General features: G+C 32.6%; 2 protein-coding genes across 7 annotated transcripts; one reads left to right on the top strand and one right to left on the bottom strand.

Moving 5' to 3' along the window:
• Positions 1-36: 36 nt before the first annotated feature.
• On the bottom strand, positions 37-6,535 carry LOC106053143 (uncharacterized). Of its 5 annotated transcripts, none has more exons than XM_013208615.2 (4): positions 6,411-6,508; positions 3,906-3,939; positions 3,595-3,697; positions 37-782 (listed from the first exon to the last, which is right to left on the bottom strand). In XM_013208615.2, exons 3-4 carry the CDS (start codon positions 3,677-3,679, stop codon positions 157-159), a joined length of 711 nt encoding a protein of 236 aa, XP_013064069.2. In that variant the 5' UTR covers positions 3,680-3,697; positions 3,906-3,939; positions 6,411-6,508; the 3' UTR covers positions 37-156. The 5 variants fall into 5 exon arrangements, with proteins under 5 accessions (XP_013064069.2, XP_055863443.1, XP_055863442.1 ...); XM_056007468.1 differs by lacking the exon at positions 3,906-3,939 and adding an exon at positions 5,041-5,145 and having other exon boundaries at positions 6,411-6,436; XM_056007467.1 differs by lacking the exon at positions 6,411-6,508 and adding an exon at positions 5,041-5,145.
• Positions 6,438-22,422, top strand: LOC106053140 (type-1 angiotensin II receptor-associated protein-like). 2 transcript variants are annotated; one of them, XM_056007470.1, is made up of 8 exons: positions 6,438-6,576; positions 7,532-7,682; positions 11,051-11,085; positions 11,355-11,466; positions 17,604-17,694; positions 18,479-18,515; positions 19,435-19,544; positions 20,163-22,422. In XM_056007470.1, the coding sequence occupies exons 2-8, from the start codon at positions 7,647-7,649 to the stop codon at positions 20,288-20,290; spliced, it is 549 nt and encodes a 182-aa protein (XP_055863445.1). In that variant the 5' UTR covers positions 6,438-6,576; positions 7,532-7,646; the 3' UTR covers positions 20,291-22,422. The 2 variants fall into 2 exon arrangements, with proteins under 2 accessions (XP_055863445.1, XP_055863446.1); XM_056007471.1 differs by lacking the exon at positions 6,438-6,576 and adding an exon at positions 6,928-7,033.
• The last annotated feature ends 1,704 nt before the right edge of the window (positions 22,423-24,126 follow it).

Consider the following 24,126-nt stretch of genomic DNA (forward strand, 5'->3'; position numbering starts at 1 on the left):
AAAATTAATAATTTAACAAAATTTTAAGCAAAGGAATGTTTTTCTATCCTACTTTTATTGAAAACATTTAAGAAATAACATTCAAACTAGACACAATTGATAATGAATTTAAAAAAAACATGACATTCTGATAGATTATTGTGCAGGGATTAAAATTTAAATATTTTTTGAGTCAAAAACATTTATAAAGAAACCACCTTTCCGAGCCTTCAATAATTGTTCTTTGACAAAGCTTTCAGCATTAAAGTCCTCTCCAGTTTTCTTGATTTCCTCCAATTCTTTATAATACTTCGCCAACCTTTTAGCTTTTCTGGCTTTTTTCTGCCTGCTCCACAAGAAATACATCCTCTTCCTTAACTTTTTCAACTTGTGCTTCTTCATCTTCTTGTGACGAATTCTCATGATTATTTTGGCCTCTTTGGCTGGCTGACTTATCCCAGGGCTATCCACAACTTTATCTTGCCTAGATGTCGGGGCTTCAAGGGAGTCTCTGAAGCCTGATGACACTGGACAGTCATAAAAGGTGGTAAGAGATGTTGCAGTGTCAAGAATAACTAGCTGGGAAAAATGTTCCAGAAGTCTTGAAGGGCATTTGTACTGCTGTTCCACCTGACTGGAAGATGCAGCTTCCTTTGAAACTGTTGTCCTAGCATTGACTTGATGACTATCTAAATCCAGATTTTTTGTCTTCAAGAAATAAACAGCACTTGAGTTAGGTTGTGAATTAAACACATCATTTTCTTGGTTATGTTGGGAGATCATTGCAGAACTGGATCTGCAAACTGAACACAAAAGAAAAAAATGTATTATTAAATTATTGTTGTATATCAATAGCTTAAATAAAAATATACATTTTTTTTTCCATTTTAGCCAAGAAAGCCTATGTATAACGAGAAAAATTTCTAGTTTTACCATTCAAGACCAAGAGGTCTAATGAGCGTAAGATATAAAGCTTTTTTTTTATAGCCAGTGATTGGAAAGTGAGGCCAAACACATTCAACTGCTTTTATTTTGTCCAACAAATGTCATGTATCATGATAGAGCACTCAACTAAGTCAATGGAATTTCATATTAAACCCAAGATGCAGACCAATGTCCAGATTGCTAAACATAGCATTCAAAGCTTAATGTTTTTGGCAAAAAATCTTGTTTTTAAAGGACTTTACAATTTTAGTTGTTACTTTGAAGGTTATACTTAAATCTAAATTTAAAATTTCAACTCTACCCTGAAGTGTCCAAGAGATTAGAAATGTTACCGGTGGCTTGTCCTTGAATTAACATTCATTAGTTATTGAAATCAAAATAATCACTCTATAAGATGTATAAAGGAGATATTGTCTTTAAAAAAAAAAGTATTTTTAATGTTTTTCTTGTTTTAGTCTCTGTTCAAGTTTCTAGTGAAATCATACACAGAAGATGCATATTCTAGAACTGTTCGTTATTTTAAACAGCAATTTTGGTTTATCTTGTAAGTTGACAATTACAAATATATTATAATATTTGTAACTATTCATTAAAAAAGGAATTCCATAAAAACTTTCCATTTATTTTAACACCAAAGAATTCATAGTCTGACTAATTGGCTAACCAGGAGTAAAATAAACTAGAATTTGACATAGAAAACGGAAAGAGATATTTAAAAAGAAAAATAAGCAATGTCAAGGATGATAGTTTACAGTTGTCAACCAAATAATAAACACAACTTTGTGTTAAAAGCAAAGGAGCTAAGAAATTATATTCTTAAGAGCTGGATATGCCTTTTAAAATATATAGCATCTCAATAATTTAGTACAACAATAATGATAGGTTTTGTGTGTGTATTGTTACGAATCTCACTATCCAGGCTCTCTGCAAACTGCACCATACACCACCAACTTAAAGAACTTGACAACTCAGGGCTCCAAAGTAACGTAACAGTTTAATGTCAATAAATAACAGCCAATACTGTACAATTGGCAACACGTACACTGTACAAATATCTCTCCGATAACACCATTCCGCCGTATCAACTCTTGCACTGGCCTCTCCGTCTCGTTCCGGGCTTGCACTGGGTTCAACAGTTCCGGACTGACTTCACACACTAGGCTCGTAGTGTCGGACTCGATCGCAGACCAAGATCAAGATGCCGTTCGTCTCAACTGTACTTGATAGTACTCCGCACTGAACCGTCGTAATGCTCCGTACAGAACCACACCGCTGAACTGTGCTGTAGTCGACCGTATTTTGAACTCTTGTCGTGAACCTCCTTTCTGAACCCTCTTGACTGCGACACCTCTGCTCTTATATAGGGTCCCTACTGGCCTTCTTGAACCGGACAGAACGCCGCTCGACGTTTCTAGGTGGTCAGATGACTACAACTCTCGTGACGCCCCTGAGCTCTGTTCACGATGGCGATCCTTCCTGAACCGTCCTGTTGACACTCGACTCGGCTGACCGTAGTAGCTCGTCACGGTTGACCGCTCGTCTAGCGCTGGCCTGGGGCGATTTGCGTCGGCTGACTACACACACACCACTACCCCCATCTGTGCCATCACCAGGTTTATAACAGTATATATATATATCATCATAGCATCATGTATTATTGTACTATGAAGGTGGGTTGGGACGAACAGATATTTAACAAAAAAAAAAAAAGGTGTGTACATCTGATATACCTAGACTTAAAATCTTTATAAAATATACATGTAATTTTCTAGAATTCTAAATATTTTATCATGACAGAGATGGTGTTAAAAAATGTGCCATAAAGCTCAATTCTAAAAATATTTAAACAAAGCTAAGATTTTAATACTTTTGATATAGAAAAATCTCCATTAAAAATTTTGAGATCATTTGTTCCTCTAAAATTCTGTTTCCAAAAGAAAATCCTTAAATATGTACTAATAATAAACATAATATATATATATGTATATATATATATATATATATATATAGATCTATTAGCATCCTTCTGTCTTGAGAGACAATGAATATACTCTAGGAACAACAGGCCCAGCTGCTCTACATCAACATCAATATTTCCTTTTAAGAACACATTTATGATAACGGGACCCATGGGTTGCCCGAGCATTGTCCCTCTCTTGACCTAGCGGTGTATCTGAGCCACAGGAATGCTTTACAATACATTTGGAACCATATGGGGTTATTGTTGACTGATTTATTTACTTGAATTGAGTTGCTCCCTAAAATTACCCTTCCATCCATATTACTACTGAAGCAGCAAAGGAGGGATAGCACCAACAGATATGCTAGTGACCTGTAAAAAAAAAAGTAAAGTTTCCTTTTCAGACCTTGTGGTCTATAAGGCAGATGATGTAAAGGTCATCTGATTCTGTGGCCTACGGGTGTCATGTGGCCAGCACAATGACCAACTACCTTTACATGTCAGGTACCCATTAAATTTGGGTGAACTAAGTGGCGTTCTAAAATACCAAAATTCAAAATCCCAGAATGCACCAAGATTTAAATCTGATACCCCCTCAGTTGGGAAGCCAAACACTTTACCACTCAGCCGCTACACCCCTCAAAAGCACATATATAATATAATAATAATATATATACTCTAGATTTCTAGATTTAGAGCTATGTACTAACCTGAAGCCACAGTGAATGATGAGAAGCGAGAAACAGCATTATAACATGATAATCCTTTGCGACTCAGACTTTGTAGTGCCATCATTAAATTTGTGAGTTAGATCTGAAATCAAAATTGTTTAAGAGTCATGGACTATCTACATTTAAGCTAAGGATTGAGGGTTTAAACTTCACATCATTCACAGGTTTAACATTAAATATGTACCTAGAATTCTAGACTTGCCAAAGTTGCTACAATATTAACTTAAAAAAAGAGCAGAGGTCCTATCCTATAACACTATAATATACAAGTTTTAGATTATATAGATTACCTTCTTAGATCTATTACTAGCTTACTACAAGATTCTGTGGAGCATGTAATATTTATTAAAATATGGATATAGTTAATATAGAGTCGATGTTAATATTACAAATTTTTTTTTTTAGTATTAGACTAAATAATTTAAAATTGTTAGATCTACATTTGTGACTTTCAATTTTTAATTCAACTTTACTTGTTTAAGGTACGCATTTTCATTCTATTTCATAAAACCTCACCCAGTGTTACTGGTAAGTGAAAATGACTAATAAAATAAAAATAAATAAAAATTAACCGTTGGGTATATTTAGCGATAATCTATTACATCTTATCTTATAAAATACAGATGTTACTTCAAAAAAAGATTATTGCTTCCTACGCATGTCCCTAGGTCAATCTAGTCATGCATGTTAATTAATAAATTAATAACTGCGAAGTCACTGACTGACTCAGGCAACCCATTCCATGCTCTAATAGCACAAGGGAAAGCTCAGGACAAGTGCTACAATTATTTTATTATCAACATTTTGTAAAAATAGAACATTTTATTACAGAAATAAAGAATAGAAACTTCATATTGAGTTGGTTTAAAAAAAATAATATAAATAAATTTTATACAACAATATAATAATTTTAAATAAAAGCACACTCTATAAGTTAAGCTTTATTTTGACTTAATGGATTATAGCCAAATTATAAAAATTACCAAAATGGTACACATTTTTTTTCAATTTTTCAAAGAAAATCTTGTGCCATGGTTTACATTGAGACCATACATTTTTTGATTATGTTCCATTCTGATTTTAAAGGGAAACTCTGATGGTTTTGACAATTTTTGATATAATATGTGTTTTGATTTACAGATAATGAATATATATTATTCTTTTTTTTTAATTTGCAATAATAACTTTGTAATTGATGTTTTTCTTGACATATTTTTTTTGCGCATTAAACGATAAGATTTTTACCGGGATTCTATGTGACGTCACACTAACCTATTAATAGTATTAATTAAATCTATTGACTTATTGTATAACAAGAGACCATACAGTAAGGTTTACATTCTCGTAAAAAAAAAATCTTCCTCTATGCTGTTAGAACTAGATCTTGTTAGCAAAGAAAAAAATGCGTGTTGAAAGTAGATTTACATGCTTGACTAACCACGGCAGTGTGTATTTTCTCGCCTGACCACTCAACACACACAAACACTATCGCTTGGTTGTCTTGTCATGACCAACCACACGTAGTCTAGACTAGATAAATATTAGATAAAAAGTAAAAGAAAAAGGGTTAATAATAAGATGATAAGACAGATCTAAATCGTGGGTCGGGTGTAGGCTGTAGCTGAGTGTAGCTGGGCTGAGTCTGAGTAGGACTACTCAGTCACTACTGCTTGAGTACTACTATTACTAGTATGAGTCAGGAGGTCTAGAGTCTAAATCTATCTAAAATTAGTAAAATCTAAACAATCTACTTTATCTACTAAACTATGCAGATTAGTATGATTATTGATACTAGAAATACTAGAATCTATCTAATCTTAGTATCTTATACTATAACTTATAATATTATACTACTTATTATTATACTATAATTAACTATACTCTATAACGGTAATCCCTCTATAACGTATTAACTATAAGTCTATAGAGACTATAGATCTACTCTATATTTCTATACTTAACTATACTATCACTATATACTCTAATAAAGTTACTACTAAAACTTTAGTAAAACTATTAAAAGTATTAATAATTATTAAATTATTTAGTTGTCACAAGACGCTAGCAGTTTGCTGGCGCCTGCTTCAACTGGTCCTTGTCTAGGGCGATTCTGGAGGCCCGACTGTTGACGCTGGAACGTGTAGGCTATTAATCTTCCGTGGCTTTAGCTGGTCGCGATTTAGGTGTTTGTGTATTACTGTATACCATTAAACACCAGAATAATAGTTAGAAACACGTAGGTGTATAACTTTATTAACATACACTCAATATAGAATCTTCCAAAATTGCCAAAAACGTTTAAATACAGGTAGATCTACATTCTACATCAATAAAACTGGCGACTAAACTAAGATCTCTAAATGAAGTAAATGACTGTAGTGTTAGATTTCAATATTATATAGATCATTAGATCTATAATCTATTATAATATTATTCTAGTATATTAATATTAACTTCAATATTCAATATAAAAGAATATTAAATTAAGTACTTTAGTTAGTAGGATCTAGATTCTAGATATCTAGTAGATCTAGTGACACTCTAGAGCCTAGAGACTCTAGTCTATTTTACTAAAATAATTTAAAAATATATTTATAATCTACTATCTAGTCTAGACTCTAGATGATTAGATGTAGACTAGATCTAGAATCGGTATAATACTGTACTGTATCGATATGTCTATAGTTCTAACTAATATAGACTCTAGATCTATATAGACTCTATAGATCTAGTCATCTAGTCTAGTGACTAGTCTAGATCTAGAGCCTAGATCTAGTAAGTAATAAAATATGAACCTGAAAACTTTTATTTTTCTACCGCAAGGACGCGGCCATATTGGGTCAAATTTGAAAAGGTCAACTCGTGAACTTTGGCCTCATCAGCAATACAAAACATTAGAGCCAGATCTATTTCTGCGTTGCGTTAAATCAATATTCCCCTTTTGAAGGCTCTTCTGTTGTGGTAAGACTAGATCTAGTAAGAGTAATATATATTCTAGAACTATATAGGGTACTTTTAAATGATACTTGGTATAGAGTATAGTATAGACTATAAAGTCGATAATAAATTAAAATATTTTTTTTAAAAGCATAATCAAGCCAATCAAGGATAAAAATAGACTATTATACTCATACATTTAGATTTTAGATAGTATTACATAGAGTCTAGTGGTGATGATAGTCGGTGTCATTTTCTCTCTGATTCATAATCATATGATATGACGTCTATACTATATAATATTATATCTATATGAATATACATACTAACATAGGAATATATAGGATTATTATACTAATTATAGGCCTATATTTCCAGAACTAGAGTCTATAGATAGTCTATATATCTAGATCTGCATTATAATATTATATTATATGCACAGTGGCACAGTGATTTATAATTATAAAAATTAAATTATAAGGTTATCTATTTAGTATTTTTATGTTAAATTAGAATCTAGATCTAGTATATTATATTAGTTATTAATATTGTGTGATTTCAATAGATGTTTTTATTACAGAATATTTTTATACAAGAAAAATTACAATGAATTAAAAATTTCTTTTAAAGTCTAGTAACTTATATTTATATAGTTAATATAGCCATTGGAGCATGAAACAATTCCTAGATCAGATTCTAAATTAAGTAAATTGGTCTGAAAAGCTAGACTGTCATATAGATCTACTATAATTAAAATACAATAAACATTAATTAACCATATTACTAATATTAGCATTATAATTATAATTAAGTCATTTAAGTTGGTAGGCCTTGATCAGTATATCTTCTTCTTTGATGGACTCTGTGTAACATAATATATATAGGCCTATCCTTTATTAGCATATTTAGAAATTTTACAGACGATGTTTATAATAAATAGAAAAATTAGAATATTGTTTTTTTTTTTCATTGACTGCAGGATGCTAGAAATATACCTGTAGACGTAGAGCTACATGAAGTACATGTATAGATACAAAAGCATTAAAGGTTTATGAACATTTTTGTTTCCTCTTTGTACTGAAATAGACATCATCATGCCTGAAAACATTAATTCAAGTTTGGTCCTTAAGGTACGTCCTTGAAAATCAGTTTTTGTTATCTCTTTAGGCTACAACTGAATATAAGTAAAAGAAGCCTTGCTATAGAATGGATACCTTCTATCAGCATTGTAGATTTTTATCTAATCTAAGATCATGTCAACAGAGTTTATCTTGAAAAGTATTTTCTTAGCGATTAGATAATTGGATATCACATTCTTTATTGAATGTGTGTTATACTTTTGTTTTAACCTCCTACTTTTTTCATAACACCTTAATTATAGAATATGCTGAAGCAATTAAGGAAGTTGATTATAAGCTATTCAAATCCATGCAATAACTAGCATATGAAACACTGCTTTGTTATAGACTTAATTAAACTTAAACCTTCCCGCGCCGTTCGGCGCATTGGGGGGCAAGCTGTCTCCACAAAGATCTGCCACTGGCAATGTCTGCAAGCCTCTTCCCACCAGGTATCCATGGAGGTCCTCCATGAAAGTGTGGCGCCAAGTTATATGAGGACGTCCCTGTTTGCGCTTTCCTCGTATTGGTCTCCATGTCATCTCAACTGTTAATTTATGTAGTTCATTTTGTCGGAGAACATGTGTCGCAAACCTCATGCGACACACTGTCACAATCTCACTAAGTGTTCGACTCCCAATTTGGCATAGGATTTCCTTGTCTGAGACCCGATCTATATAACCGACTCATAAAATCCGCCTTAGCCATTTTTGTTGACCCACAATTAGTCTTTTCTCAATTTTGGCAGATGACTTCCATGTCTCACATACATATGCTGCTGTTGGGATGACTTTTGTGTTGAAAAGGTGCTTTGTTATAGAAAAGTTCAGTAAACAAATTTTTTAAAAATATTTAATTTTGATTTACTGCACAAGAAAAATGTTATAGTCAACATCTAATGCAGCAATTGAACTATTGTCATTCTGCATTACTACAACTTATTATATCTTTATCATTTTCCTAGTTTGACAATGCTATCACATGTTTTACTCCCGCAACAGTTGCAGCATCATATTATTCTTTAAAGTATTGAATTTCCTAATAGGTGTAAAATTTCTGAACATTTTCTTTCTATCTGTTGATGATATTTCCATCATGATGAATATACCGGTATGCAACTTTGGTTTTTAATCATTGATATAGTTAAATGAAAATTTGTTTACGCCTGCAAACAATATTACACTTTTTTTTTTTCATGTCTGCCTATAGGATTTGGTCTGACCATGATTAAGCAATAATCTAATTTTAGTGGCATATCTAGGGTATGTGATGCCCAGTGTGGCAGATCCTTGTGAAGCCCCCACCCCTTCTAAAGAAAACAAAATAAACAATGACTTTTTTTTTTTACCACTGCGTTATAACAAGCGCTTAAGATTAATTTCAGTTATTTTGTTGAGGATGTCCTAGCTGAAGTCGATAAAAAGGTGTGTAAATGGTCCAGTGTACTGAATAATGTTACTGAAAAGATTTCAGCTTCAGCCCGAATTCCAACCAAACTCAGAGAATGGTTTGAGCAGATAATGAGTTAAGATGATGTCAATGAAAGACTACATAATTTGTACCTCATCATTATCTATGACAACGTAACCTCAACATAAAAAAAATTGATCCAGTTTTGTGATGTCAGGTGAACTGTAAAAAAAAAATCGAAAAATTTTTGTCTCATTATCATCCAATATTACCATAAGTTTGTTTTGTATTTGTGGAGACATGTAAAATGTAAGTATTTGGTCTGGAACTAAGCTTGGTTCGGGGCACATGTTCTCTCAGGAATGGATCGTACTTGGATAGTAATCTTATAAACTCCTAGAAATTTTGTCTTTGCAATTCTTCTTCAACTTGTTTGCGATGCTCATTAAGTGCCAGATTCTGCTATTTTAGAGTCTAAGGCATTTATTTATAATCTCTAGATCTTGATGAAACAGGCATACTGAAAAATGGAGTAACAAAATGTGCCCCAGCAGAAAGTGTGTGTGTAAAAGTGCGTTGCCTTAAGAGATTTAAACCAATCTAGTCAACTTGATTCAACCTGGTTAACACTAGCTTACCTTTAATTTAAGAAAGAACATAAGAGAATAACAAAATTAGCAGAGTAAATTAATTTCTAGTAAACATTTTTAATTCAGTAGTTTGCCTTTGTTCGTGTATGTACAGTGCGTTGATTTCATTGAGAAAATTTATCCTTAGTATGATGCCCAGTGCGGCCCGCACCACTTGTACATGGCTAGCTATGCCACTGCCTAATTTAACGAGTTTAGTATATCTGTGTGGCATTTATTTTTTTTTTTTACGGGGCATGGTACCTGAAAGATTAAGCACTTGACTTCCAAACCTGGGGTCCAGGTCTCAAATCTCTGTGAATTTTGGAATTTTTAGGGCACCCCCTGAGTCCACTCAACTCTAATGAGTACCTTACTTTAGTTAGGGAAAGTAAAATCAGTTGGTCATTGTGCTGGCCACATGACACCTTGTTTGTTAACCATTGGCCAAAGAAACAGATGACCATGACATCATCTGCCATATAGATCACTAGGTTTGAAAAGGGAACTTTTTTTTTTTGTTTGGCATTTTAGGTCTTGAGAATTGATTGTTTCCCTTTGTAAATTCTTATACATGTGACTATGCACATGCACATCAGGGGTCACAGGTTAGGCATTTGTAATTACTGGATGCTGTAGCATTTTAGCCTTTTTTCTTCTTCTGCTATCTTCCAGGACCTATAAACTTCATGCTTTCATTCCATGTAGATCTGTCTTGTGATTCATATCACCTTTGCAAACATCAAGCATATCTTAGATGTGGACAACCTGCAGCTCTTTTACCTTCTATTAGTTCACCATACAATATCTTTCTGTGAACATGTCCAAGCCAGCCATGGCATCTACTGTTGATAACAGGGATTATGTCCTGGTACCCTGCTCTGCACAGAACTTCCTCAAAGTTGGTCATTGTGCTGCCTACATGACACTTGTGTTAACCTTGAGCCTGAGAAACAGTAGACCTTTACATTATCTGTTCTATAGATCACTAGGTCTGAAAGGGAGGCTAGGGATGAAAATATCAATTGTGTTTATCATATTTGTATATATACTCTTGTAGGGACCTACAATGCTGTTTGATTAAATGGAATAAATCTTCAGAACATTCATTCCATCATCAAGCCATTAAATCTAGATGAAGTTTAAGTACACTTGCTCATAGCCTAACTTTTTGAGAATTCTTTAGTCGAGTGAGGTGGTAAAAAATTATTATGATTTTTGTTTAAATTTTAAATAAAGACCTAGTTATCAAGCATGTAAAAATCCTCAAGAAATAATAATAATACAATGTGTATACACATGATTGTTTGCATGCAATTTTTTTTCTTCTTTATTATAAAGGTCATATGGATGACTCATTTCATATTAACAAGTTGGTGAGTCAAAAAAAGTTTTTGGATATTAACTTTAATAGTTTTTAATGTTCTATTACTCTTGTTTTTCACAAAATTAAAAATTCATTACCATAAAAATAATTTTTGTTTTTAATTTTTGCTATTTATTTTAGCTTGAAAAAATTATACACTTTAAATTCTAAATCTATATCTTATTTTTTTTTTTTTGAAGAAGAAGAGAAATTCACAAAATGTTACAATTTTAAAATAATAGTCATTCTCATATATTTCTTTATTTGGATCTTTCCCAGGGCACTTTTTGGAGGGTGGCTTCCTACTGCATATTTTTACACTCACCTGGCAGTACTTGCATTTGGATTTTGGGCAATTGTGTCCAATGAAAGTGTAGACGCTGCTTTAATGGTATGTATTTTAAGTTAACTAAAAAAATTTAATTTAAAGGGTAACTCCGATGGTTTTGACAATTTTTGATATAATATGTGTTTTGATTTATAGATAATGAATATATTATTCTTTTTTTTTTTTATTTGCAAGAATAACTTAGTAATTGATGTTTTTGTGACATAATTTTTCTGCGCATCCAAAACAGTCAGATTTTCTCTGAATTTCTGTGTGACGTCACGAGTGTGCACTCAAATCCTATTGATAGGGAGGCGAAAAAGAAATTATCTTTGATAAAAAAATTTTTTCGTTAGTACATCATTAAAATACTTTAAAAGAAATTTCTAATGGTGTATAAATTATGACTGTATGTTTGACCGTAAGAAAATTATGATTTTTTTTGTGCTGTTTTGACCTAACATTGGTTCACATGGAAAAAGTGATGAGAGAGCTTGACGCTGGCTCAGCCAGCGAGACACACCCCCAAGGTCAAAAGTTAAAAAGTTGGAATTGAGTTTCGTAGACGATAGATCTACTTATTAAATAAGAAATTTAATAGTAGATCTAGTATTCGTAGTAAATTTCTACCTCACAAATCTGATTCATTCATATTTATGAACTTCAGTTGTTTAAAATGTCTCAGTATAATAGTATCATTAATTGAATTCTTTGGCCTGGAAATCCAATGTATTGTTGGTACTGCACCTGGTATTAACTTCAATTTTTTTTTAAAATCCCATTTCCACAGCAATGAAGTTGCTGAAACAGCTTCTCTCAAAATGGTTTGAGCATAAACAGGAATTAGCTAATGCCTTTGTAAAATATTTGCTCTTCAGGCGAATAAATTTTCCCTTTAAAACTTCATCTCTTGGAAACAAATGAAAAGAGACACTAATTTCTGTATCAGCATACTTGCTGATTTTATCTTTGTGATTGGAACTACTGCAACAAGCTGAAGAACAATATTTAATTTTCTTCAAGTAGAAATAGAGGTTTATAAACAATGACCGATTATAAATCAACGTGGAGACTAGATCTAGCTGTGAAGCGTAACCCCCGTAACAATAAATGCGATCCGATAGGTCAAGATCTAGACTAGAGAGTTTATCGGTTATATAGGTCTAGATCTATATTTAGCAAGCATCCTTGTGACGTCACGTTTTTAAAAACTAAAAACATCTCGCAGAACCCCGTTTTTTGGGGGGCGTGGAGAATTTTCTGTCTAATTTATTAAATATAAAATTTTCTGAGCATTTAAATAAAAAATGATATAATGTTTACTATTTGTTATGACATGATTAGGAAGTAGTTATTTGTTTCGGGAATAAGGGGAAAGTTTTAATTAGCGACAAGTGACGTGACAGATCTTTAAAAAAGAAGAACGCTCTAAGCGACGCTAAAAGGAAGACGCTTCGTGTAGAGTAGAAGAATTCAGTACAATAGAATAGATACAGATTCACGGACATAGCTGACAGCAGACGATTCCCTTCTTGATTATTAAATATCGTTATAGAACAACATCAGCGTCGACTACATATTTGATTGTTTCGGCCTTTTGCCGGTGTTACTGAATTAGTTGAGTTTAGCGTTACTTCCAGTCAGATCTACACTAGACAGATTGTCAAGAATCAACACCGCGCGGAAGCCTTAACAACGTGGCGACCCCAGACTCGGAGCTCACTGACAGCAGACGAGTCCCTTCTTGATTATTAAATATCGTTATAGAACAACATCAGCGTCGACTACATATTTGATTGTTTCGGCCTTTCGCCGGTGTTACTGAATTAGTTGAGTTCAGCGTTACTTCCAGTCAGATCTACACTAGACACTAGAATCAGTCAAGAGTTAGGTCGTGTGGGGACAAGTAAGTGGAGAGAGGAAATAAAATACACTTGTAAATGCCCGAAAGAACGTTAGGTGTATAGTGGGAGAACGAGTATTGATAAATGTCGATTTGTCATATTAGGTAAATTGTCTGTCCTGACGTGTGAGGGAAAGCGGTATAACCTCTGGAACGTGATGTGATGAAGTATAGATAGACACACCTATAGTGTCAGCGCAAACGAACTATGTCTGCGGTCACATATGGCACATCACATTGGACAGTAGCACTTAGTGACACTTGAGGGAAATATGTATTCAGAGGAACTTGATTGTGGACACAGGAAGAGAAGTTGAAACCGCAATCAAGACTCAAGTTGTGTTGTCTTTTATGTTTCCCTACATTTTGGCCCTTGCACATTGTAAGACTAAGACAGTAGATTAAAAAATTGACAGGCAATTTTTTTTAGCGGGAGGGGGAGGAGTTGTTATGACATGATTAGGAAGTAGTTATTTGTTTCGGGAATAAGGGGAAAGTTTTAATTAGCGACAAGTGACGTGACAGATCTTTAAAAAAGAAGAACGCTCTAAGCGACGCTAAAAGGAAGACGCTTCGTGTAGAGTAGAAGACTTCAGTACAATAGAATAGATACAGATTTACGGACATAGCTGACAGCAGACGATCCCTTCTTGATTATTAAATATCGTTATAGAACAACATCAGCGTCGACTACATATTTGATTGTTTCGGCCTTTCGCCGGTGTTACTGAATTAGTTGAGTTCAGCGTTACTTCCAGTCAGATCTACACTAGACAGATTGTCAAGAATCAACACCGCGCGGAAGCCTTAACATATTTTAACTTTTTACGCAGAATTTAAATATGTCAATAACTAAAATTTGAAAAACTATGGGAGTTTCCCTTTAAAAAAAAACTTGGTGAAGGAAGCTTTTTTTTTTTTTAAGTTTGTGCAGAATGATATATACACAATTATACCTCCATCATTAAACTTCAAATATAATAAAATAATTTTTTTTAAGTTTAAAAATATTTGATTCATTTCGGATATCAAACTTTAATAGCGAATTCTATTTCTAGAATATAATAAGCAGTAATATAAGTAGCGCTTATAAACTTCAATAAAATTGAAGCAACTTTAAAATTACTGTTATCAATTACGGTAAAACAGCTTACTACGCCATGTTGATAGATTTGTAGGTCTCTAGCCAAATTTACATTTATTTATTTTTTACTTTGAAAAATTATAACGGTCAAACTTCGAGCTAGTAATTCTTTTCTCAGCGATATACATCAACTGTTAAATTTCTAGGAAAATCATTAAAGCAGTAGATGAGATCAGTGTCCACCCTCTATGAAGGAGTGGCATGAATAGAGGTATTATAAAAAAACAAAACCATAAAATGTTTGTTTTACTTATTTCGGATGTTCCTTCAGAGTTGAAGATTATTACTTCCTAGTCCAAACCTCCCGCAGGACGGCGGGGGATGGGAGCGGGCAGAGTTTGAACCCGGGACCATCGATAAGTCCGAACGACAGTCCAGCGTGCAAACCGCACGACCAGGCAGCCATCCTAGACTCTATCTCCTCTTTCAATGGGAGAGTCATATACAAATTTTGCTTGAAAACTAGTAACTAACAATATAGAGGCCAGCCAGCAACAAATTTTGTAATTATAATTAAGCGTTAATGCTATACTATGACATATTGGATTTTTATCTACCAGTACTAGATCTAATTACTTATTTTTCAAGATTGGCAACCCTGAACAGAAGGATTTGGCTCAGGGGACTTAGATCCTCCTATGCTGTTTGACGCATTGGGCGGCAAGCTGTCTCCATAAAGATCTGTCACTAGTACTGTCTGAAGCCTCAGATCTTCCCACCTCATGTTCACTGCTCTGAGATCCTCCATGAAAGTTTGCACTTTCCTTATATTAGCCTCCATGTCAATGCAAACTCTTGGTATGAGTAATTCATTCTGTCAGAGGACATGTCCCGCAAATCTCATGTGAACTTTGGTCACAACCTCCTTAAGTGGTCGAGTCCTAGTTCAGACCTCGGTGGCAGCTTTTGGAAAATGGTCCTTGCCTTTCCTATTCTGCATGCAATGTCATGTTAGCCATCCCTATTGTTTGCTATGAGGCTGCCTAGACACTGAACTTCCCCATCTCTTCAAACTCTTAACTCGCCAAATCTGACAAGGGTATCCTTTGCCTTATATCCAACATAGTAGACTGAATTAAAAACATCAAAAGATTATGTCATCAGTCATCAACTTCTACAATACAAAATAGATACTTATTTTAATTTCTCTATTTCCATACCTCTATTGCTTGTGGGCGGGCATTTCTATACAATCTGGCCCACAAATTATTTGCTTTATGATAGGAATTCAATTATTTCATGTACATATCTTAAAAATTATTTTGTAAAGTTTGACAATGTATTGAAAACTGGGTCTATGTAACATAATATATTTGTACTAGTAGGTAGCCTGGTTAAATGAATGATTAATTGAATTACTTTTGAAACTATTTGGTATTACTAAATGAGTAAAATATACCACATGAAATTCTGAACTTTCTTGACTTGAAAAAATCATGCTACCATTTTTGCCTACATTAACATATATTCATGAACTTCATACACAAGGCTAAATATCCCCTTCATGAACTACCCGCTGCCACATCGTTTATAACTGTGTCCAAATGGATTACTTGTAGAAACTCTTTATCAACAACCATCAACATAAAATCTTCCAAGTGTCATGCATTTTTAACACGCAGTGACTTCTTTCACAAGCTCCATGCGTACAAGGCAGCATAATAAGATACACTCTTGTCAATAAATTTCACATCTTTAAAAAGTTTGTATCTATAACAGCCATTGTGGCATCATTTGCATGTTCTATTCGGATTCAGTTTCACTCTTCACCATGTTGTCAGGCAAATAGACTTTAATGTACTAATCTTCTTCCTCAATTCTTTTGTCTGCTCACCTCATAAGGTCATCTGCTGCTTTCTTAATAACTTGTAGATCCTTTTTGAGTGCCTACATCTTGGAGTTGGTTACACACACACACACACACAATGTAATATGCTCTAACTAACTTTAAGAATATCAAATTCACCTATTTGAAGATAATTTACTATACGTATGGTTAGTTCAAAAGGTTCATTATTTGAAGATAATTTAATAAACTTGTGGTTAGTTCAAAAGGTTTAGGAAAGTAAATACTGTTAAGATTGTTTTATATTTTAGCAAATCCTTTTGAATGTGGATTTAAGTCCACATCTTCAATGTCTTTCTTCGTCAGGTAACGTGGCTTGATCTCCAGGAATAAATGACGTTGTGCCAGTTCATTCATTGTTGAATATCTTGTGCTTGCTAAGAAACAGACTTATGTTTTCATTGCATTTATTTGGCAAAGGATTCCAACAATATTTCTTTTTTCAACTTTATTTCTGGTTCTCCTTTGTGCTTCTTATTAGATTCTTTCGCATATTGACTCATATCAATTTTTGCTCACTTTAGTAACATTATTCACCTCTAGGTCTCACTCCTTAGTTGTTTATAGCTTTCGTGAAAGGGATGAATTAAATAGAAGATAATAATTTATAATAATTGTGCTATTGTGAAGGACTTCGTCATAGTGGGTCAATCACGCAATCATGTAAAAACTTAACCAAATCAGAAAAAATTCCTATGTAACTGGACAGTCAATGCTTAAGATTGAGTGCATTGTGATTGATCGCTATATAGATTTATCTGAATATATTCACACTAACATGAACTATATTATCTTTATAAGAAATATAGCCTTATGTTGCTTGTTAGTCACTTAGTGTGTAGAAGGGATGGGGCCTATTAGAAGCACTGTATACAGATATAGGCTATTACATTATTTTGGACAATACATTAGATTAGTATAACACTTTAGAGTCTGTAAAAGATCTTTATTTCAAATCACATCATTTTATAAGAGAATATTATAAAATCTTTAACAATTTAATACAAGCCTTGGTGACATCCATGCGGCCCTTTTGGTGGTTCTACCGTCCCTATTAGGTAGTTGACCTACCAGGCATTTGTCCGGTTGTCCATATGTCAGTCCGCCCCTGCTTAACACCAATTCTTTCATTCGCACAATCTATTGTTTTATTTTTATCATAATTTCCAGTCATGCAATATCTTTGGCACTTATTTCTTCCAACTTTAAGGACACTCTCCTTTGAGTTCCAAACTTATTTTTATAGTACTGGTACCTTTTTAACTAGTCAGTAGTTACATATGAATGTAAATTTGTGTTTTATTCAGTTTCTAGTGACTCTCTTGTTTAGTGTAATAAACGACATCCTGTGTTTATCATTGTATGAACCAAGAGGGTATAATACGTTTCAGCCAATAGGTAAGTTATTATTTAATCCTCATACATTAACAATCCTGCACAGTAGCACATTAAAAAAAATTATATTAGAATTGATGGCTAGGTAAAAGGTCCCCAGACTGCCATACCAAGATTTAGAACGGCAATTGATGCTGAATTTTTACAAATTTGGAATCAGGTTTATCCTGGTGCAGACATCTCTTATTGGTATCTAAAATCTTTAGTGGAAAATATAAGAGGGTGTGGAATTTTTTTCTGGCCACACTGTTCCTGTAGTTACTGTTGAAACTGACTCTCAAGGGAAATTTGTATATGTGTATTTAAGAGTTCTCATTTTAATCAACATACATGTATCGTTTCTTAAAGTTTTTATTGTTTTTCACCATTGCACAACTATTGTTTCCTTCCAAGAGTTTGATTTTGTTCCCTACATACTACGAGTACAATTTTCTTGCTTACCATGTGAATGTATTGCTGTGAAGTTTATAATACTTATGATAAAACATTCTTTAAAAAAAAATGTTTGATTTGAGGTTAGCAGATTTTCATGAATGGGAAAGTAAAATAGGTTATATAATGGAATATTAATGACCATGCTTCTTAATTTGTATTAGGACGGCTTCCTGGCATTATCAAATGGATTGTCATCCACAATATGATCCCAAGCTTGAATTGTTTCTTCTAACTTTCAGGCTATTTGGGCTAGGACAAAGTTATTTATTCTTAGATCAGCTTTTGAGTGTCAATAGTTATTCTTATTTACTCTTTTCTTTTTTCACTAATGACCTTATAATTTTTTTCACAGGAGGTTCTTTAAGAAATGAATACAGATTTGCATTGGGGTATCCTTTAAAATATTGAATTTTGTAAAATTGTAAGCTTCTTTTGCAGATTTTTTTTTTTCATAAGAACAATTAGGAGCATTTTTTGTCTAAAAGAATATTTAGTTTAAAATTTCAGCATTTTCAAATACCAGTATATTTATAATTGTTTTAAGTTTTTTAAGTACTGAGTTTTAAAAACATTTATTTAGGTTTTTAGATAACTGCTAAATTTTCAAAACAATCGGTAATTAGCAGATCAATGAATCGTCAATTCATATTTCTCTGTGTAATTTTGTTTCTAAAGTTTTAATTAGTCACCAGTTGAAATACTTGAGTCTGATATGTACCCCGGTATGCAAGGGCCATCTTTATAATACTTTTATCTAATAGATAGGATAGAGTCAGGACTGGAGCTGTTTGGGCTTCAGTAGATGGCCAGTGTGCCCAACACGTTGCATGGTGCTTAGAAGGTTGCACTATGTTGTGCCTTAATGGAAAATTTCACATGCATATATTTAATGGGAACCACATTTTGATTAGAGAAATGCTCTTTGGTAATTGCTGGTGCTTTAAAGACCCACACATTGTTTAAATGATCAGGTCAGTGCATCACACAAGTTCTCATAGAGTTAGACTTAAATTAGCATGAAAAATGATTCTTTTAAAAGAAATTGTGGAAATCAAAGAACTACACTAATTTTTGTTGATCTTGTCTGCTTTTATAAATAGATGAAAAATTTAGGCTCAAATTAGGTCTTTGAAAAGAAATTTTTATTAAATTTAAAAATCTCAACATATAAATAAAAGTGGCATGTAGTTATAAAAAAATTATAAGCTAGTACTACATTTGCAAGTAAGTATTTTAAAAACTTAGGTTGATCATTACTGATAGTTTTTTTTCCTGTGCATTCAAATTATATCTTAACCATTTATTCAGCATGGCTATAACAAATTTATTGCTAAAACCAGTGACAGCATTTTTTCTCGTGCGTATCTACAAAAGCAGATCCTTAGGGACAGATTTTAACTCTGGTATTCCAGGATTTGGTAAGATAAAAATTTAAATATTTTTATTTACTGATATTCTGGCATATTTTTTTCAGGTTTTGAGTTTTATGAAATGACACAATTTGCACCTTAGCCTATTTTGAGACTGATTCCAAAATTGTTTTTTTGTCTGTAAATGAACTGGTAATCATTCCAAGAGAAGGCTCACATCATTTTTTTTCGTTCTTGAAACCTAATCAATTGATATAAAACTACTGATTAGATAGTAGTGTAGATAGTAGTGTTCTTTGTATTGTAAATATTAGGCTAATTTAACAAATTGATTTCATATTTTGCAATTCAAACTCTAAAAATAGTTGTGGAATTTGGAAACAACGAATGCAGATGATCATAATAAACATGAAATAACTAAATTTAATTAAACATTTTTTTTTTTTTTAATGTTAATCTTACTTGTAGCATAGTATGGTGATCATAAACCTTAATAATATGTTGTCATATTTTACTTTATTTTTAATCTGACACTATAAATGCTTTTTTTTTTTTTGTTGTTGTCATAAACATTTTCACTACCTACTATGACAACTATTTAAAAGAAAAATAAATATGATCCTACATATTATTGACTGTGCATTGACAATATATTTTTCTGATCAGTTGGAGTTGGAGGTAGCAATGTTGACAGTAAACAGGAAACTGTTGGACCCTATGCTAGACCACCTGAACATTACCCATATCAGGAGCCTCCCACATACCAGCAGACTCCAGGAACAGATGCTCCTTAAATAGACAACACAGCTGGTTTTGTTTTGTTTGTGTGCATCTTACCCAATGTTTTGTTCTTTTAAAAGTTTTATTGAAAATTAAAATTCTATTTTGGTGTTCAGGCTTTTGTATTCTACCAGGTTCATGAATTAATAGTTGACTTGACCTCATATAGGAATTAACATTGTAAGAGTTGCTTTCAGCCACATAGCAGGACATGCCATTGTCTTGTTTGTTCATACTTAAGTTTAAACCAAACTTTGATTCTCTGTGCCTCCATAACAGGATGATTAGTACTAGTTTATCTAATGGAAAATATACAGTAAAAAAAGAATTAGTTCTACTGCCAGAACTCATACAAACCTACTCTTTCATTCCAAATTGTGCATGGGACAAGGAGACTGAATTAATCAGAACCAAAGTATAGCAAACACTATAAAATCACTTGAACTTCTTATCAACCTGAGCAAATGTGATAAGTGCCAATAATCTTTTGAAAGAATATGTGTTTAATTATGATGGGATCACAAAGATAAAAATCAAATTTATTGAGATCAAAATTATTTGTTAAATTCACTTTGCTATTTAAACAGTTTTTTTTTTTTTTGCATCTTATATAAAGCAGGGTTTTTTTTTTTTTTTTTTGGTTGTTTATATCACACTATGAAATATGTGTGTTGCATTTGATATACCATACATACAAATTTAACTATGCTATATCACATTAATACAGTTACTTTTTTTTACATTCCCATTTAATATTGTAATTTATTGTTAATAAATATAAAAAAAAAATTGGTTTATTATTTAATGGTGTGAATTCTGTGAATTATCTTATTTTTAACATGCATTTTTCATTCATATGTAACACCTTAAAATATAGTTGGAATTTTATTAATAAGAATTTAAAAATCTTGACTGTATATATAATAGATATGGTTTTCTTATCCAGATTATAGATTTATTAATACCTGGTCTATAGTCAATACATCATGTTGTCAGAGGCTTGCTATCTTCATTTACCTTGGTTGTTGTCTATGAATTGAAACAAAAAATGCTTTTCTTCTTTTTTTTAATATAGTTTTGTTATATACAGTTATTTTACTCCTGCCCCTCCCCATTCCTTAGAAGATATTCTCAAGTATATTTGGGACAAGGGAAAGGTTTTGGGAGTCTTCTTCTTCTTCCTCTTTGCTTTTGGGAGTGAATCCTGAGGAAAAATCAGGAGCTGTTGACCCTTAGACTGTTTGCAACATACAATTTTACACCCTGGAAGAACCTGCAATGCTGCTGATTCCAAATTGTATTGTCTATCTGCTGTTCCCTTGGACTCATCAGTTATATAGATGCTGTTTGGGCAAAACGTTTCTGACCAAAGCTATTGCTCAAGCTTTCATCTCACATCTCATTTCTATGATATGAACCAAAGTTTTTCTATGACTAAAGGAGGTCAACAGTATGGGACAAGTGAAGTAGAGTTAACTAATTTTTAAGGGATATTATGTTGTTAGCGAAATGACCAACCACTTGTTAAACATGAACTCAGAAAATAGCTTTATTTCTACCAAACTTGATTCCCAAACCCCCATCTAGATAGCCATCACATTCCTAGCTTCCTCTAGTTTTAAACCTTTGTACCTCAAAAGTTTTTTTTAGTAAGTAAATAAAAAATAATATTTAAGATAACAGTCCTGTTCAGCTATTTTTGTTTTATTTTGACCAATCTTGAGATTACCATCTCATTATTTTGTGACAATTATTGTACCAGTATTGTATATATTTTTAAACATATTACTGTAGGGCTACACTTACTTTCAGATTTCTTCTACTTCTTCTTTTGTAATTATTTCTATATTACTGGTAGGCCTACTATTACTGTAAGTCTTTCTTTAATTACTTCTAGGTCAGATTTACTAATTCCTTTGTTAGGAGTGCTTGTATTCAATAATTCTATAAATATTTTGTTTCAATCTTCTAATGTTGTAATCCTATGAAAAAATATCAAGAAAAATGTATGATTTTTCAAAATTAATTGTGATGTGCAAACTCATTTTTTGAAATTTGATATTTAAATATTTTGTTTCTACGAATAACATTTATTTAACTTTTTACATGCAATTTGAAATGTTTTTAAATAAACAAAAAAATTGAATATACTGTTGTTATTATAATTATTTTCATAAACTTTAGCAATTAGTAATTTTCTGGCATCGCAAGGGGTGTGATTCTTTAATGAGAAACATTGTAGTCCCCTAAACATTGTCAATGGAGGAATTTCTCATAATATCACAGATCTCTTGCAGTCCTTCCCTTTTTAAAGTAGCAAGAATTTTTAAGGTAATGTAGTGTAACAGAGCTGTTTATTTTCTTCATGTGTCCAGCGTGTCAGAAGTCTATTGTGTGTTGATAGTCATGTGAGACCTGGATGTGCATACTGTGATATTGTTGAATAAACCTAGATAATTGCTAATTCAAGTAGAGGGTCTGAAAGATATTGGGTCTGTTGTCACCCCCTTACCCCCCCCCCCCCCCCCCCTAGGCTAATATTGCAATAGCAGCCTAGTTGCTATTTTTAGTATACAAACTCAATAGCTTTAAGCTAAATAAGAAGATCCTAGATAATTTTTACTGCGCGACTATACAAAATCTGCTAACATACAGAATAACTTGTTGGCAAAGCGACGCTTCATCTAAACTGTTGCGCCGCTTAGACAACATCATTAAAAAAGCATCTAAAATCACACGCACAACACTACCATATTTAAATGAACTTTTTGAACAAAAATTTCTCAAAAATCTTGGAAGACAACAGCCACCCGCTCCATCATAATTACGTCAAGTCATCACAAAGCGCTACAAAAACTCATTTGTTCCTTACTCGGTCAGAAGTTACTATATCAACGCCACTCCTTGATCAAGAAACATGAAAGGGACCAAGATATATGTGTGTAGTCGCTCAATGAACTCTTATATTTATGAGTATGTTTCTGTTGTGTTAGCTTTATATGAGAAAAGAGTCCTTTTAATCACAACAAATTTCCATAACGATGCAGTCTTAGACTTAATTTTGTAGCAAATTAAATAATGAAACAATTACTTCTGTTTAAATTCTTAAAAAAGAAACTTAAACTTGTACTGTCCATTATGTCTCTTACTAATAATTATTACTAATGCATACCAGTACTTGATGCATGTAGAGTTGACACAAATTAGTGATCTAGAGTTTCTGATGGTATGCTGTAATTAAAAATTAATATTTTCATAGCCTGAGCAAAAATTGTAGCGTCCGATAGACTTCAGCCTAGAATCTTAATAGCTCAGTACACCAGTTCTCTTTATTATATCACATATTTCATTATTTTGTTGTATAGTCTTGTAAGAGAGAGGCAAGTAAGTAAAATAACAAAATAAGTTAACCATATTGTAATATTTATCTTACAGACTTACACTCTATGTTTCTCATGTCTTTTCAAGTGCTTTATAATTTGATACTAAACAGCCAAATATCTTTAGTGATTTACTGACTAAAGAGAATACCGTACCCCTGGCGGATTATAGTTTATAACTTCTTTTAAATGAAACAGTTTCGTTGTTCAAGTTCAGTGTGTAAAATAAGTAGGTTACTGTAAAGCTGTAAACATTTCTTTTTACTTTATCTTGAAGTCAAAGGCCTTAAATGTGGGACAATGCATTGGTAAAATTTAAATAATATCCTATCTTATGTGGTTTTAACATTAACTGTAGCCTTTTTTTTTATTCCCAACATTCAAGACTACATATGTTTTTTTCTTATTTTTGAAAGTGTATCAATTATAACAAACCACTCCATCTTTTTTTTTTTCAATTTGAAGTAGGA

This window comes from Biomphalaria glabrata, chromosome 13 (genome assembly GCF_947242115.1).
Source record: "Biomphalaria glabrata chromosome 13, xgBioGlab47.1, whole genome shotgun sequence".
Classification (NCBI taxonomy): domain Eukaryota; kingdom Metazoa; phylum Mollusca; class Gastropoda; family Planorbidae; genus Biomphalaria; species Biomphalaria glabrata.